The sequence below is a fragment of the Aspergillus candidus genome, assembly GCF_002847045.1.
Source record: "Aspergillus candidus strain CBS 102.13 unplaced genomic scaffold BDW47scaffold_47, whole genome shotgun sequence".
In the NCBI taxonomy this organism is placed as follows: domain Eukaryota; kingdom Fungi; phylum Ascomycota; class Eurotiomycetes; order Eurotiales; family Aspergillaceae; genus Aspergillus; species Aspergillus candidus.
In genome coordinates, this window is record NW_020194052.1 from 58,265 (window position 1) to 73,832 (window position 15,568).

General features: G+C 56.7%; 5 protein-coding genes across 5 annotated transcripts; 1 reads left to right on the plus strand and 4 right to left on the minus strand.

Moving 5' to 3' along the window:
- The first annotated feature begins 59 nt into the window (after positions 1-59).
- Positions 60-2,351, plus strand: BDW47DRAFT_63197 (putative 5'-nucleotidase). Its single transcript, XM_024819479.1, has 4 exons — positions 60-213; positions 264-474; positions 537-730; positions 779-2,351. Exons 1-4 carry the CDS (start codon positions 113-115, stop codon positions 2,280-2,282), a joined length of 2,010 nt encoding a protein of 669 aa, XP_024669389.1. The 5' UTR covers positions 60-112; the 3' UTR covers positions 2,283-2,351.
- Positions 2,352-2,727: 376 nt separating this feature from the next.
- Positions 2,728-4,646, minus strand: BDW47DRAFT_63209 (FAD-binding oxidoreductase). The gene has a single exon (XM_024819480.1). It carries the CDS (start codon positions 4,397-4,399, stop codon positions 2,837-2,839), a length of 1,563 nt encoding a protein of 520 aa, XP_024669390.1. The 5' UTR covers positions 4,400-4,646; the 3' UTR covers positions 2,728-2,836.
- Positions 4,647-4,893: 247 nt separating this feature from the next.
- Positions 4,894-6,748, minus strand: BDW47DRAFT_128177 (uncharacterized protein; the record flags this gene model as incomplete). Its single annotated transcript, XM_024816808.1, has 2 exons — positions 4,894-6,631; positions 6,714-6,748. 2 exons carry the CDS (start codon positions 6,746-6,748, stop codon positions 4,894-4,896), a joined length of 1,773 nt encoding a protein of 590 aa, XP_024669391.1.
- A 1,329-nt stretch (positions 6,749-8,077) lies between these two features.
- On the minus strand, positions 8,078-12,032 carry BDW47DRAFT_133486 (5-oxoprolinase; the record flags this gene model as incomplete). Its single annotated transcript, XM_024817845.1, has 2 exons — positions 9,455-12,032; positions 8,078-9,400 (listed from the first exon to the last, which is right to left on the minus strand). Exons 1-2 carry the CDS (start codon positions 11,966-11,968, stop codon positions 8,078-8,080), a joined length of 3,837 nt encoding a protein of 1,278 aa, XP_024669392.1. The 5' UTR covers positions 11,969-12,032.
- A 609-nt stretch (positions 12,033-12,641) lies between these two features.
- BDW47DRAFT_119572 (transcription factor domain-containing protein) lies at positions 12,642-14,907 on the minus strand (the record flags this gene model as incomplete). The annotated part of the gene is made up of 4 exons (XM_024815365.1): positions 12,642-13,108; positions 13,163-14,329; positions 14,382-14,536; positions 14,702-14,907. The coding sequence occupies 4 exons, from the start codon at positions 14,905-14,907 to the stop codon at positions 12,642-12,644; spliced, it is 1,995 nt and encodes a 664-aa protein (XP_024669393.1).
- Positions 14,908-15,568: the final 661 nt, after the last annotated feature.

Below are 15,568 nucleotides of genomic sequence, written 5' to 3' on the forward strand. Positions count from 1 at the left end.
TCCAACTTCTTCTTCTTCTTCTCCTCCCTCTCTTACTCACGTACTCTTCCTTTCTATTTCTTGATTGTATTCTCTTCGTGATAGTTTCATTATAGTTATTCTCTCAGTCACAATGAGTGTCGCAGATAGTGGCTCCTCCGTTACCCATTCGTCCGACAGGACAGGCACCCCTGACCTACGCCTTATCCATTACAATGACGTGTATCACGTTGAGTATGTCACCACGATCTCTCTTCAGTGCGCGCTCACTAACTGTTGTAAAGACCAGGCTCTGCAGAACCAGTCGGCGGCGTTTCTCGGTTTCAATCTGTTATCAACTATTACCGATCGGATCCCCGCTTCGCCGACCAGCCCGCCCCCCTCACCTTCTTTTCCGGAGATGCCTTCAACCCCAGCCTGGAAAGCACAGTGACAAAGGGGCGGCACATGGTACCCTTCCTTAACAAAGCTGGAACTGATGTTGCTTGTATCGGGGTATGTATCAGCTCGGGCAATTGAATCCAGCCGTGGGACACTGCTAATGATGGACGAGGTAGAATCACGACCTAGATTTCGGTGTCGCACAGCTCCGCCATCTCCGCAGCCAATGCAAATTTCCCTGGCTCCTTGCGAATGTTCTTGATCCCGCGCTGGGCGAGGGTGTCCCGATTGCCAATTGTGAGAAGACGTGTATGTTGACCTCGTCGAATGGGATCAAGATTGGCGTCATAGGTCTCGGCGAAAGAGAATGGTAAAGCGCATTGACACGGTTAGCAGATGAGATACTAATTGCTCCCAGGCTCGCAACGATCAACGCGCTTCCTCCTAACCTCATCTACAAATCCGCCTCGCAGACTGCCATGGAACTCGTCCCGCAGCTTCGCGAACAAGGTGCAGAGATTATCGTGGCGGTCACCCATCAACGAGAACCCAACGACTACAAATTGGCCGAAAAGATCCCGTACGGCATGATCGACATTATCCTGGGCGGCCACGACCATTTCTACGGGCATGCATTCCTTAACGGCGTGCACGTCTTGCGCTCCGGGACCGACTTCAAACAACTGAGCTACATCGAGGCGTGGCGCAAACAGGATGGCCCCGGATGGGACTTCAGTATCCTTCGCCGGGACATGATCCGTGCGATTCCGGAGGACCCGGCGGCGGTGGCACTGGTTGCTAAACTGACCTCGAGCCTGAAGGCGAAGCTGGAAAAACCCGTCGGATACACCGCGCGCCCGCTGGATGGACGCTTCTCGACCGTGCGGCAACGGGAATCGAACCTGGGGAATTTTGTCTGTGACTTGATGCGCTTCTACTACGGCGCAGACTGTGCCATGATGGCCGGCGGCACCATCCGCGGTGACCAGATATACCCACCCGGGGTCCTGCGCCTCAGGGACCTTCTCAACTGCTTCCCATTTGAGGACCCGGTGGTTCTGATCCGCGCCTCCGGCAAGGCGATCATGGACGCGTTGGAGAATGGCGTCAGCCTGCTGCCGGCACTAGAAGGTCGATTCCCACAGGTTTCCAACATCTCGTTCAGCTACAACCCCTCCGCACCGGCCGGCTCGCGCATCAACTGGGCCAAACTGGGCGGTCAGCCCATCGACTTCGACCGTGACTACCTCCTCGCAACCCGGGGATACATGGCGCGTGGAAAGGACGGGTTCATGTCTCTGCTCGTGAAATCCGAGGGCGGCCAAGTGGAGGAAGTCGTCGACGAGGAGAGCGGCGTGCTGGTCAGCACCCTCCTGCGTCAGTACTTTTTGAGTCTGCGTGTCATGGGCCGCTGGCAGCGCTGGAGCAACAGTCTCAATCGCCACTGGACAGACGTGCACAAGAGCCTCCACAGCGACGGCTGGCTGGTTCCTGCAGCGGGACCAGTCTCTTCTGCCCCCGAGAAGGTCCCTCCCCGACCCACCCTCCAGCGGACCAACCAATACTACCAGTACAGTCGGTACGAAATTCCCACCTACCCAGAAACGCAAGACAAGGACGCCCAAGCACCGAAAGAAGAGGACGAAGATATGGACTCCGATTCCGACACCGACCCCGAACTCCTCACCTCCTCCACCACCTCTTCCACCAACTACGTCACCCTCCCCGCGCAGTCCACCGACGACGAGCAGCGACGGCTGCGCCTCGCCCGCCGTGTCGTCCGCAAGTGGATGGACCGTGCGGGCTTGAAGCCTGCTACCCTGGACGACGTCGATACGCGGGGGTTCGTCCCGAATTGGACCATTGGTATTGCGCCCCGGTTGGAGGGGCGCATTGTCATCGAGGATGGTAGCCAGAAGTGAAGTCGATGGCCGCGTCGTTGTGATGTTGAATTGGATATGCATTTGGATATGGGTGTGTGGTATAGATAAAGATATAGATGATTTATGATTATGCTGTCGCATTGAATATATGATTGCTTATAAGCCAAAGTGTCATCTCTTATAACTAGTGATTTCTAGGACCAGATGCTTGTTTGCTGGTAGACATACGGAATTGTATGGTAGTTGGAATATCTTCTCTCTATGTTAGTCCTCTACGTGGTCAACATGTATTGGCCTGCGTTGATGAGCTCAGCACCTCTTCACATCTAGGCTAGTCAGCGGAGCATTCGATACCACGATATGGATTTGGGGTTATGACGAGACTCCACGTCAATGTGATGACCTCGAAGTGTTACGCTGGCTGCACTTGGAAAAGAAAAGACTGTTTTAGAATCCGTTCCACATATCTAGCTATATATATCAACGCAGTTCCATAACATCATCCAACATAGATCCATTCAGATATATAACTCGTCCAAATATCAATCATAGAACTCTGGGCCCACCCCAATGCCATCTACCACAGCTGTGAATCAGTCCCTCTTCAGCAAATACTCCCCTCCCCTCCAAGCCCGATAAACACCATAAAGCCCACTAACAGGCCACACCCCCCACAGCACATTCTTCACCCACCCCAGCACACCCGTCCGGTGCTTCCCTCCCCCGGCAATCCGCAGCCCGCCGTGCCCGTCGTCGCGCAGATCAACCCGCACCTTCTGGTACAGGTCTGGCAGATAAGCCGCGTGGTACTTTGTCCGCAGCGCGTCGTATCCGGGCTTGTCGTAGATGGACCAGAACTCGGATTCGGTGTAGTATGCGTGCGCGTATAGCCACTTCTTGCCGCCGAGGGAGCGCACTTTCTCTTCGAGGTGGCGGTTTTGGGCGACGAAGCCGGGCGTGTTGCGTGCGTGGCGTGAGGGCGCCCAGAGTCCGAAGTTCATGAGGTACTTGCTGTCGGAGTTGGCGGGGTCGGCGGCTTGGGATTGGGATTGCGGGGCGTGGGAGGATGGGGCCATGACGCCGCGCGTGTGGTTTAGCGGGCACAGCCAGATGGGATAAGCGCCGAAGGTCTCTTTGTTGTCGAGCCAGGCGACGAATTCGTCGGTCGCGTGGTAGGGTACCGCTACGTCTTGGATGATGAATTGGTCGGAGAGGCCGCTCTTGTGTAGCGCGTGGTACATCACGCGCGTGTGCATGAAGTAGTCGAGGATGTAGCGCGTGATGCGGTTGAACGGCGTGATGAAGTACGAGTAGGCGTACCGACCGGTCCAGAATGCGCCGCGGTCGTATCGGAAGAGGTAGTCTTCGAGGGGAATGTAGTCCACGGGGGTGGGAGTGGAGTCTGTTGGCTTCCGGACAGGTGCGCGCCGCTGGGCCTGGAGATAGAACCAGGGGTCGTGCGGGCGCGTGAACCGTTGGATGGTGTCACCGGGCGCCGTATCAACGAGCCGTCCGGCGCAGACGACGACGTGATCGCGCGCGAACACGATCCCGTCGAGGTACTCGGTCGAGGGGTCGGCCGTCTCCGCGCGGAACAGGTCCATGGCGGCGTCCATGCTCGGTGCGGCGAGGTACCGGAGCTCGACGTAGGGTTTAGCCTCGCGGCATTGCACCTCCACGAGCGTGACGACGCCCAGCGTGCCGAAGGAGGAGGCAGCGCCCCAGAAGAGGTCTGCATCGGTGGTGGGCGACGCACGCCGCACCTCGCCGTTCGGCAGGACGATCTCGATCCAATTGACGGTGGCGTCGAAGAAGCCGTGTCGGAAGGAACTGCTTTCGCCCGAGGTGCCGGAGAAACCACCGCCGGCGGTGATGCCCGGGAATTCCATCACGACGAGCGGCACCAGGCCGTGTGCCAGGGTCGCGTGCACGAGCGCGTCCATCGGGACATTGGGCTCGACCACGGCGGTTTTGGCCTCGCGGTTCACCTCGAGGACCCGGGTGAGGTGGGCGGTGCTGATGGTGTTGGCCGCGCTATGCTGCGACTGGCGCGTGCTGTTAGTCGAGCCATGGTAGATCCGGAACGGCTGCTGGCGGTGGTGAAATCTCTCGACCTGGGCGGCGACCGCAGATACTGCGGCCTCGTGGGAGTCCATCGTGATGGGGTCAAGGGAGGACGCAGAAACTCGGGCGGCGCAGGGGAGTTATTATCCCTGGTGCCTGGGAAACCGTCATCTTCCCCACTTGGGGGGCTGGCCCTCGGGTAATGACCTCATGGATCGGCGGGTCAAAGCGTCCCCACCGGCCACTCCCAGGGGGCAACCAACGACAGGGAATAAAGACCGCTGAGCCCATGGGTGGGCTGATCTGAGCCAGTCGGCCACCATTATGAAAGACATGACTACAAGGATTGGGTGTACAGTGACCGTCGAGTAAATTCTCCGACGCCAGCATTTGCGACCAGTTCGAATTGAAAATCCACCGGCCGTGTTTCCAAGAGGACAATAGGGAATTCATCGTAATTATCGTAAATATCGCTAATCAGAACGTCGTCGCCAAAACGAGAAAGGAAGGGAGAGAAGTAAGGGAGAAAAGCAAGGCAAGGACGAATGATCCAGGCATACGCAAGAAAACTAGAGTAGGATCGGCGTCACGCTCGTCGCTCGGTCACGGTCCAGCGTCGCTTGACGGCTATGTCCTTATTCAGCGGCGTACCACCCCACAGACCCCGCTGGGACAGCGTCCGCTGCGGCAACTGTTTGGGTTTGACCGACTCCTCCTCGGCCACCGGCGCGATCACCCGGGGTCCACCGAGGGTGAGTGACGAGCCGGAAAACGCGCCACCAAAATTCGGAAACAGGTCATCCTCTTCCCGGGCGGTCGCTGCCATGGAGCCCCACAGACCGGACGACCCCCCGCGGGGCGCCGTGGACGGTCGGTCTAGAGACCACGGGCGCGAGGTCGATCCCAAACCCGACGTCGCCGTGGGCCCCACGACAAACGGCTTGGGCGGTGGGGAGGTCCGCGACGCCGATCGGAAGCGACCGGACGGCGCGACGACGTTGGTTGGCGAGGACAGGACCGAGGCGGAGGGGGGCGCCGACCGGAGGTGGTCGGTGGAGGCGACCAGCTCCAGGTTATAGTCGTCCAGTCCCCACGGGCTCCGAGCGTCGCCCACCCCGCTGGCTCTGTCGCGATCCTCGCGCACTGCCATGGTCAGAGACGCCGTTCCGATATCCACCAGGGCCGGCTGACCCGACAGCGCGCCCACCAGCGCGTTGCATCCGGCGCCATGGGTCACGAGGACGACGACGGTCTCCACCTCCTCCTCGACCGTGCCGTTCTCCGCGTCGCCGGACAGTTGCGTGCGGCGCCGACGCGGGCCGCGGGGGGTGGACCGTTCGTGATCGCGATACCAGGCATTCAAGTGTTCCAGCGACCCCCGGAACCGCGAGTGCATCGCGCTCCAGTCCTCGCCAAATTCACCGCCGTCGCCCCAATTCTGGGGGTTGCGCATGCTATCCCACGGGTAGTCCACCTGGACACAGGCGTCGCGGGCATGAGTGACGTATCCGGGCGGAATGGGCCCCGAGGGGGAGATGGCATAGCTGGGGGTCGGTGGCACGTAGGCGCTGTCGGGGATGGGGGCGAGGTCGGTGTTGATCGTGAGCCACCGTCGATGGCGAGGGGATTCCTCCGACGACAACGACGTTCCCACGCTCTCCGCACGCTGTCGGGGGGGTTGTGACGGCGCGAGGGTGGTCGCGGGCTCGCCTTGAGCGAATCTGCTGTCCGCGGGGGGCGCGGAGGTCGTGGGACTGACGCGGGCGACCCAACCACCGGGAAAGTGGCCGGTGGTGGGTCGGGCGTTGATGTCGGCGTCCGGGACGAACTGGTGTTCGCGGCGCAGGAGCTCGGCCTTGGCGGCGGTGACCATGCGCTCGGACGAGGGAGGGGGCACGATGTGGTCGAAGTAATCGGGACACAGCCACTCCCCCAGACAGGCGTCGACGCGCAAGACACAGCGAGAGCCACTGTCCGTGCGGGTGGGCGAGAGGCACCCGTTGACGGGACCGGACTGCGGGGCCGGCGACGGGCGCTGGGGGGAATCCCCGGCAGGAGAGTTTTGGCAGATTCCCGAGCTCAGGGCGATGGCGGTTTGTAAGCATCGCAGATAGGGAGAGGAGTGGATCACGATGCGGAACTTGCGGTTGAGGGGACGGGCACGTGGTGGCTGGGGGGCGGATTCCATGGAATGGACAAGGTTCACGATGCGGGCCCCAAGCGCCCGGGACTGCATCCAACCGCCATAGGAGAGGGGGGGGTCATAAGGCGTGGGGGAGGTCAGGTGCCAATCCTTGTCAGCGGCATCTAAGCGGGCACCATGTCTGGGAGAATTTTGAGGTCAGTTGAGCGAAAAGAAGGGAAAGAAAGGAAAGAAAGGGGGGAAGGAGAAGTAGAGAGATATACCGGGCAACGATGATGGCTGCGGGGGATTTCCCCATGGCCGACAGAAACGAGGGATCCGGTGGAGAAAAAGTCCGGTTGCGACCGGCGTTTGTGCTGTATCCCAACGAGGCGCGAGGGTTGGTTTAACAGGTTTAGAAAGAAAGCCCAGTGGAGCGCGAGGTCTGTCGTACGGACGGTTTATATGGGATGGAGAGGGTGAGTTAGAGAGACCTCGGAGCTGAGAGGTCAACAAATACCCCGACTGGAGAGGTCAGGAGGGGCTCAGGCAGCAGTGGGGAAGGAGGGACATGATCGCATCGAAGAAACGAGAAAATCGTGGAGAACCAGAGGAAGAGAGTCAAGAAGAGAATAAAACAGAGACGAAGATAAAGAAGTGAAAGAAAAAAAGTCGAGATGAAAGAATTGAATTAAAAAAAAAAAATTACAAGAAGAAGCATGATCCGACATGTGATGCCGCTTATGTCATCCCAATTCTTTGTGTATTATTCATTTACTTACTCCACATGGTGTTTACGATAGGATGGTTTTATCTAATTATAATTTCTCTTTAATTATGATAAAAGGTTCAAGAGATTTATTGATCTCTTGTATCCTGTTGCACACTTCAATGATCCAGAAGCTGCACAGCAGCACCATGTCGACTCCGCATAACTCGCGCATCGTGCATAACTGGATCTCGAGGTATCGGAGTGTTTTGAACCATCTATCCATACATGGATATATTATTGATATACTTATAGACAAAGATCAATGGATTTTTTACTGTTATTATCGAAATATCGAAATATTGAACTCATATCATTGAAATGGCAGAAAACAGCAGACCGATATCCTTCTCTATGATCCTATTCCTACGCCGCTACGCGTATACTACAACGATCCAACTCTCTAGCCGAATAAAACAATTCATCGAGATAAACAGAATAAGAATCAATACAGTAAAATAAAATAGAACATATCAATCACACCACCCACGCAAGTCACACCATCTCCTCCAGTTGATCCAGTTTTACCCGGTCAGCCTAAAGGGTAAAGACCCACGAGTGAGTCATCCGTGGCCTGTCATCCTCTCTATCGCCTCACTATGACTGTGTCCAGTTCCTCTTGCACTGTCAGAACTGGATTGGGAAGAGTGAGCGCCGTGTTGCAATTGACATTTGGGATGGAAGAGCTGGTAATATGTGTTGTCGGAAATAGAAATAGAATGGAAGTGTCTGAGTCTATCGACTTGATCATATATATTTATTGACGCAAAGAATACCATTTGGCTGGACAAGATGTCTAGACACTTCGGAGCTCTGCGAGTACCATTTGATGCATTATCTTATATTGCAACAGTTATGTATATAAAAAACATCAATAATCTATTCCTCACGACTTCCCCATCCGCCCCCGCCAGCCGTCATAATCACGATCCGATCATGCGTCTTCACAGACACCGTATTCTTCCCTCCAATATTAACCGTCCGCTCCTCCCCCGTCTCGGCATCCCGCGTCGACCACAGGTTCAGCCCCGTCTGCGCGTCCTCGCCCCCCTCCAGCCCATAAGGCCGGTGCACCCGCCGCTCCGACAGGATCGAGCACTCCATCGGAGAAAGGAACTCAATCTCGCGCACCACGCCATCGCCGCCCTGGTGCTTGCCGCGTCCGCCGGACCCCGTCCGTAGCGTGAACTGCCGCAGCAGCGTGGGGTATCGCTTCTCCAGGATCTCGGGGTCGGTGATCCGTGTGTTCGTCATGTGTACGTGGATGCCGGACTCGCCTGTCCAGGTCGGTCCTGCGCCGCTGCCGCCGGCGATCGTCTCGTAGTAGCCGAATCCGGGAATCGTGGCCCCTGTGTCGGGGTCTGTCCGCGAGTTCGTCCCGAAGGTGAGGTTGTTGCAGCATCCTTGTGACGCTGCGCAGGCGCGGAACGCTTTGAGCACCACGTCGGTGATGCGTTGCGACGTGACCACGTTGCCGCCGACGACGGCTGCCGTCTTCGTCGGGGACAGCAGGCTGGGCGACGGGACCTGGATGTCGATCGGGGCTAGACACCCCTGGTTCAGCGGGATATCCGCGTTGATCATGCAGCGCAGGCAGTAGATGATGGCGGAGTGTGTGATCGCGATCGGCGCGTTCCAACCCCCGTACACCTCGGGCCCTGTCCCCGCAAAGTCAAACACCGCCGACCCGTCCGTGTCGTTGATGGTGACTTTTAGCTTGATCGGGGTGCCGTCGTCCATGTAGTCGACGGCTTCGAGTGGTTGACCACCGAACTTCTGGTGTAATTCCTTCAAGAGATTGCGGACCGCCGTCTCTGCTGTCGACTGGATGGCGTACATGTATCTCTGCACCGTCTCCGTGCCGTACTCCGCGAACAGCGTTTGGATGAGACCGATGCCCCGCGTGTTGGCTGCAATCTGCGCCTTCAGATCTGACAGGTTGTCGCTGATGCAGCGCGCCCCCGAGCACCCGGGGTGTTCGGCGGGCTGGCGCACCAGCAGCTCGATCACACGATCCTCGTCGAAGACGCCATTGCTGACGATCTTGTCACCCTCGATCGCGGCGCCTTCCTGCCACAGCTCCGTTGACTTGGGCGGCATAGACCCGGGGAGGATACCGCCGATATCGGCATGGTGGCCACGCGAGGCCACGTAGAACATTATCTCGCTGCCACCCGGTCGGTCGAAAACGGGTGTAATGACCTACCGTCTCATATTAGTATGATAGAATGGGGATGACAGAGGAATTGAACGTACCGTGATATCGGGCAAATGCGTCCCGCCACAGGTCGGATGGTTCGCCACCAGCACGTCGCCATCCTTGAGGTTGCCCAGCCATTTCTGATGTTGGTAGCGCACAGCAAACTGCATGGATCCCAGATGGACAGGGACGTGGGGCGCATTGGCGACAAGTCCGCCGTCTGGAGAGAATAGCGCGCACGAAAAGTCCAGGCGCTCCTTGATGTTGGTCGACACGGACGTCTTCTGCAGGGTACGGCCCATCTGTTCCGCAATCGACATGAATCGATGGCCGAAAATGGTGAGCCGAATAGGATCGATCTCGGTGGACACATTCTTCGCGACGGGGTTCTTGGATTCTTGCAGGTCAATGACAATGCACGTCTCCAAGATGTTGGCGACCGCGTTAGGGGCCACCACGATCGTCTGCGTCTTGTCGATAATGATGGCGGGGCCATGCACCCGGGTGCTGCGGTCCAGCTTGTCCAGGAGATAGACCGCGGTGTCAATCCGGTCCGGATATCCGTCAAAGTAGGCCTTGGTCGTGTTGTGAGGGGGTCCTGAGATATCCTGCAGCGTTGCTTCCTTCAGCTGCACCAGTGGGCTCTTCTCCGTGCGTACCTTGGACGAGGCAATCGTCCGTACACGGATGTCGTCCACCAACACCGGACGGTCGGAGTTGAAGTTGAATTCGCGACGATGACGGGCACGGAATTGCTCGAGGAACCCGGACTCATCTTCAGGCTTTAAAATCATGAAGCTAGTGTCAGAGCCCTCGTAGCGCATATTAAGATATAGCTCATGGTGGACCTGGTCGCCGCGGAATCCCTGGACCTCCATCTCTTCCGTCGCCGCCTTCATCATCTCCACAAACCGGCCATCCAGATTAGACTTGGAGGACAGGTAATCTTTGGAGACCGGCTCCTGGGACTCCTTGACGACCTCAGCCAGCGCCAGGCCGTAGGCAGAAAGAACCGAAGAGAACTGATGAATGATCGTGCGAGAGATTCCAAGCGATGCAGCGACCGAGCACGCATGCTGGCCACCTGCTCCACCGAAGCAAGCAAGATGATGCGATGCAGTTTCGAACCCACGAGCTTCAGTCAACCCGCGGATAGGACGAGCCATCGACTCATCTGCGACCTTGAGGAAACCCAGGGCCACCTCCTCCGCCGTGTACGTAGGCTGTCCCTTTTCCTTTCTCTCGGTGTTGACCTTGTCCGTCAGGTCGTTGAACAGCTTGGTGGTGACCTCGATGTCCAGCGGCTGATCTTCGTTGGGGCCAAAGATGTGAGGGAAATATTCCGGCATCAGACGGCCCAAGAACAGATTTGCGTCTGTCACGGTCAGTGGGCCACCCTTGCGGTAGCATGCAGGGCCCGGATGGGCAGAAGCGGACTCAGGTCCGACGTAGAAAAGTCCGTTGCGCCACGACAGGATCGAGCCACCGCCAGCAGCCACGGTGTTGATGTCCAGTTGAGGCGACTGGATGAGAACACCGGCCACCTTGGATCCAAAAACATGCTCGTGATGGCCGTCAAATCGCGACACATCTGTCGACGTGCCGCCCATGTCGAAACCAATGACGGGTGTCTTCTCCTCCGGGTCATAGCTGGTGGCCGCAAAACCGACCACACCGGCGGCAGGACCGGATAGAATAGCCTTCAGGCCGCTAAATTTGCGGAAGTCTACTAATCCACCATCGGACTGCATGAACTCGAATCGACACTCATGCTGGCGTTCCAGCCCGCCTTCGAAGCTCGACGAGATCGAATCAATGTAAGTCTTGATCACCGGAGTAAGATAGGCATCCGCCGCAGCGGACATGCCTCGGGGAACGATCTTGATCATGGGCTGCAGCTGCGAAGATAATGTGACAGAAAAGCCCATCTTCCGCGCAAGATCACCGATTTTGCGCTCATGATCCGGGTAGGCGAAGGAGTGCACCAGCGCAACAGACAGAGACTGGTATCCCTCCTCTTTTAACCGGCGCAGCTCACTCTCCACCTCTTCCATATTCAACTCCTGAACGACCTTGAACTTCTCCCCAGTCACACCCTCCACCACCCGCGCCTCGGCAAAACAATCCTTATCCGCCGACGGATGACACGGCACGACACGCTCGTTAATTTCCACCACGCCCTCCGGTAACACCCCTGGCCGAGCCATGCTTAAATCGAAAATATTCGGTCGAGACTGGTCCCCGATCTTCAGCAGATCCCGGAATCCCCGCGTTGTGAATAAGACCGAGCGCGCGCCCTTGCGCTCCAGCAGCGCGTTCGTCGCCACGGTTGTGCCCATCCGCAGACTGCCGATCGGACCCAGCTCCAGCGGCTGACCCCGGGGATGCGGCTTTCCCGTTACCAGCTCGAGAATCTGTCGGATGCCTTCTGTCGGTGCATCTTGGTAGTGACCGGGGTCGACGGATAGTAGCTTTAGGATGATGTCAGGGCGGCCCGGTACGATGGCGTGCACGTCTGTAAAGGTGCCACCACGGTCGATGGAGATGGTGATTTTCCTTGACTCGTCCATCTTCTTGAATGTGAGAGGTGGAGAGGCGAGAAAAGAAAGGGAGTTGGGTGGGAGGGGGTATAAGGAATGGAGTCTATGGGGAAATCACTGAAGAGCGGAGGGTTCGGCGCAGTTCAAATAGTTCAAAAAGCTCCCCGCAGTCCCGATAACGATCCACTTTCTGCCTTATCTTTCTGGTCGACCATCCCCGCATGGTCACGTGTCGGGCCGATGACCCCTCGATCGGAGCGGGCGGCCCGACAGCGCCGGCATCAGGGGATCCGGGGGTTTCTTTAGATGATGGGAATGAAACGAGTGGTGTGGTATACAGGATGTATAGGATCGGAGATAGGTGGTACGGGATATGGTATTACCCTATCCAGACACTGGTCCCAATCAATGTGTCTTAGTTGGGAGGTTACCCAAGGTACGACTACTGGTAACGTGAACAGCACAGATATATGTAAATGTGAGTCTGATAATTTACTAGTTGTGATCTAGTGTTGTAGGCTCCTCCAGGTATATGGGGATTAATCTCGTTTTGTTTATTAGAACTAGACATAATATTCCTCTAACAACGGTAGTGATTTCAAGTCTGCCGCAGGCTACCAAAGACATCATGACACCCTTGAGCTTCGTAAGTAACCCAATACTCCATACGCAAAAATCATACGACGTAGCCTCGTAAACCCAGTCACCTCCGTAGCGTGCTCTCAATCCAGTCAGTATCCATGTCGATATCAATCTGATCCAATACCTCTTCCCAAAGCCCGGGATCCGACTCGGTGACGTCAAAGTTGAAGGAGATGTCTCGCACCGACGACAAATCCTGCGGTAGAGGCCACTCGGTTGATACTGCAGGGGGTCGTTCATCTAGCATGTTCATTGTCGGGCTCGTATGGTGAGCACCACTACTGGTGGTAACCGGTGATTCTGCAGCGACATCCATGCGCTTCGGGCTGATGGCCGCCTGTAGCTCCAAGAGAAGTGCATGGCGCGACGCGAGGTACACGTTCCCCCGGTCCGCCATCCCACGAAGGAGAGCCAATGCCATCTCCATGGTCCGTGTATTGGTGTCATCTGGGGGGAAGGCGCCATTAACCATGACGAGCAGTAGAGCGGCCGAGAAGACGTATTCTCCATCGAGATACCCGTATGTAGCTGAGGCAGTATGAATCAGTCAGCGGCCCCCTCTGACGGGTAGAAAGTGCATACCAAGTAAGTTGTGCTTGGCTGCGGCGTCCATGATCAAGGTCGTGGCGCGAGCCGCAGTGATACAGCTGTCAATGACGGCCACCGTGTTCTGCGACAGCCCATCTCGCCAGTCATCGCTGGCCGAGCCTTGAGCATCCCCGTCCAAGCGGCGTTGAATCACGTAGAAGACCAGGGGCCGGGCCGTCATGTTCACACAAGAGTAAAAGTGTAAGAATATGGATACCGATTCCCGGTTCACGTGGGTGCCGAGGGTCGAAAAGTCGATCCGAAGCCGGTCTGGGATCTGCCGTAGCCACTTGGATAAATCGTTCGTGATGCTCTGCACCGACATGAGGAGGTTGGAGCCAGATCGGGGCTTCTTCCGGTAGATTTCCTCACCCACACGGCCCAGAATGCGAGACAGTTGAGTGTAGTGAGTGAGCACGACGGACGGCCATGGTGCCGTGGTTGATCCATTCATCGAAATCGGCCAGGTGGTGCCAATGTCTTCATCCTGGATGGTAATAGGGTTGCCAGATTTCACCGAAAGCAGCCGATCCAAGCTATACACCGACCACCAGGCACGGCGGCGACGGTTCCGATCTTCTTCCCCAATGGCTGGGTCGGACACCTCCTGGTGAAGGCCAAGTGAGATGGCCATCCGAAGGGCCAGTCCGATGTATAGAAATGCCGCATCCCGCCGGTTGAGGTTCTGCATGTAATACGCCACGTAGCAGAGCACTTCGACGAAAAAGATGGAGCCGTCCTCGTGGATATCCGGCAAGAATCGCAAGGCGTGTTTGAAGTATCTGAACCCAGGTGGACCATCATCTCCTGACCACTGGTTCACCGAATACATCAGTCCAAAGGCGATGACGAGTAGCACCTGGCAGTAGACCAGACACGACTCCCGATTGGAGACATCCGGAGGTCGGTTGTAGACGATCGCCAGCCGTCTTTCAAAGTCGTCGGGATGGATGAGAGAAAAGATGGTTCCAATGTAGGTGTATTGCACCCAGAATAATCTCTTGGCAAACTCGAATGGTGGCATCTGGGGTAGAGCACGACTGACCGACCGTCGCAAAGATGACGGATCATCGTACAAGGGTCGCACATCCCACGCAAAATTATTGGATGTTGGGTGAAGACGTTTGGCCATGTGCGTGGCCGACGACGCACCCACATATTCTTATCTACGTCAGCTATCGATTATCGAACGTCAGGAAGAGAGAAGCCATACGGTGCTCTCCCGAATGGTTGAGGAACAGATCGTCAGAACCCTTGTACCACCAGTCATCCCGCTCCGCTGGGATTTCCGCATTAGAGAGACCTGAAGTCGCCTGGGAGGATCCAGGAGTTGCAAGCGAGGGCGACAGATGACGGTCATCTATCAAGCTTCCTATAAAACGACCACGTTCAATCAATGGAAAGACCCGCTGAAAGGATCGAAGGTATACACACCTGGGCGGTTTGCTTGCGCCTGAGTTTGAAGTTGACGGTAATAACTGACGGCTGATCAGTCCACTGTCGATGAAAGCCACTGCACCATTTTCTGTTTACCTCTCCGATATCGACACGCGCTTTTCGGCCTCGGAATAGACACAGGCATGGCCGACATCCTCACAGGCGGCACACGGCGCCGGCGGATTCCCCGCACATCGGGTTTTCCGATTGCGACATCTATTACACGCCACCACCGAGCGTCTCAAGTTCAATCGATCATCGGAGCGAGGCTGCAGGGCTCCGCGGGGCCGATCGTAACCCATTGGCTGGAGGATTCATAAACCTAGTCGTCGTAGCGGGGAAGTGCAAGGACCATATCGCAGGTGGGGATGATCTAGTGGTGGGCGGAGTGGATAGCGGACCTATCTTACGTGCAAAGGAAGATATACCCTGCAGACTCCCAGTGTTGTAAGTCTCTAAGATCCAGAAGAATAAAAGTTGTAGAGGTTGGTGGTCTCGCCGTCTGGGTTCCTTCTCTGCGATCTCCACAACATGGAAGCCTGAGGCAGACCAGCCTGGAACCCCCCCGAAGGCGGTGAGTGGAGCCCATGCCGAGGTCACGTTTCGTTCCCTCCAATCTCGTTTCTCTCTTGGCTTCACTTCTCCACATTTTGTTCTCTTCCTTCAATCAGCAACAAGGTGTGGACAGGAAGCTTGTACGCCTATCGGGCCGAACACGACAGCCCCTTTCAAACATGGGGTATCCCATCCTTCATCCAAGTGGAGGTGGCTATATACGGAACTTGGTAGCCTATGAGCGACAGGTTCACTATCTCCAGCATGACACAGAATAGTTATCGTCTGGTGACCCCACTGCAGCTCGGATGGTCTTACCAATGACAATAGTGTCCGAACGGGTGCATTGAATCGTCGTGGATCGCCTATTGGATCGCCCGGTTTTTTTTCTCGCTTCGGGATAATGCG

Bases quoted from the DNA above. Each gene is read 5' to 3' on its own strand.
- BDW47DRAFT_63197 (XM_024819479.1), top strand. From the start codon at position 113: ATGAGTGTCGCAGATAGTGGCTCCTCCGTTACCCATTCGTCCGACAGG. The intron at 214-263 runs GTATGTCACCAC...ACTGTTGTAAAG, and splicing joins AATGACGTGTATCACGTTGA to ACCAGGCTCTGCAGAACCAG. The intron at 475-536 runs GTATGTATCAGC...TGGACGAGGTAG, and splicing joins CTGATGTTGCTTGTATCGGG to AATCACGACCTAGATTTCGG.
- BDW47DRAFT_63209 (XM_024819480.1), bottom strand. From the start codon at position 4,399: ATGGACTCCCACGAGGCCGCAGTATCTGCGGTCGCCGCCCAGGTCGAG.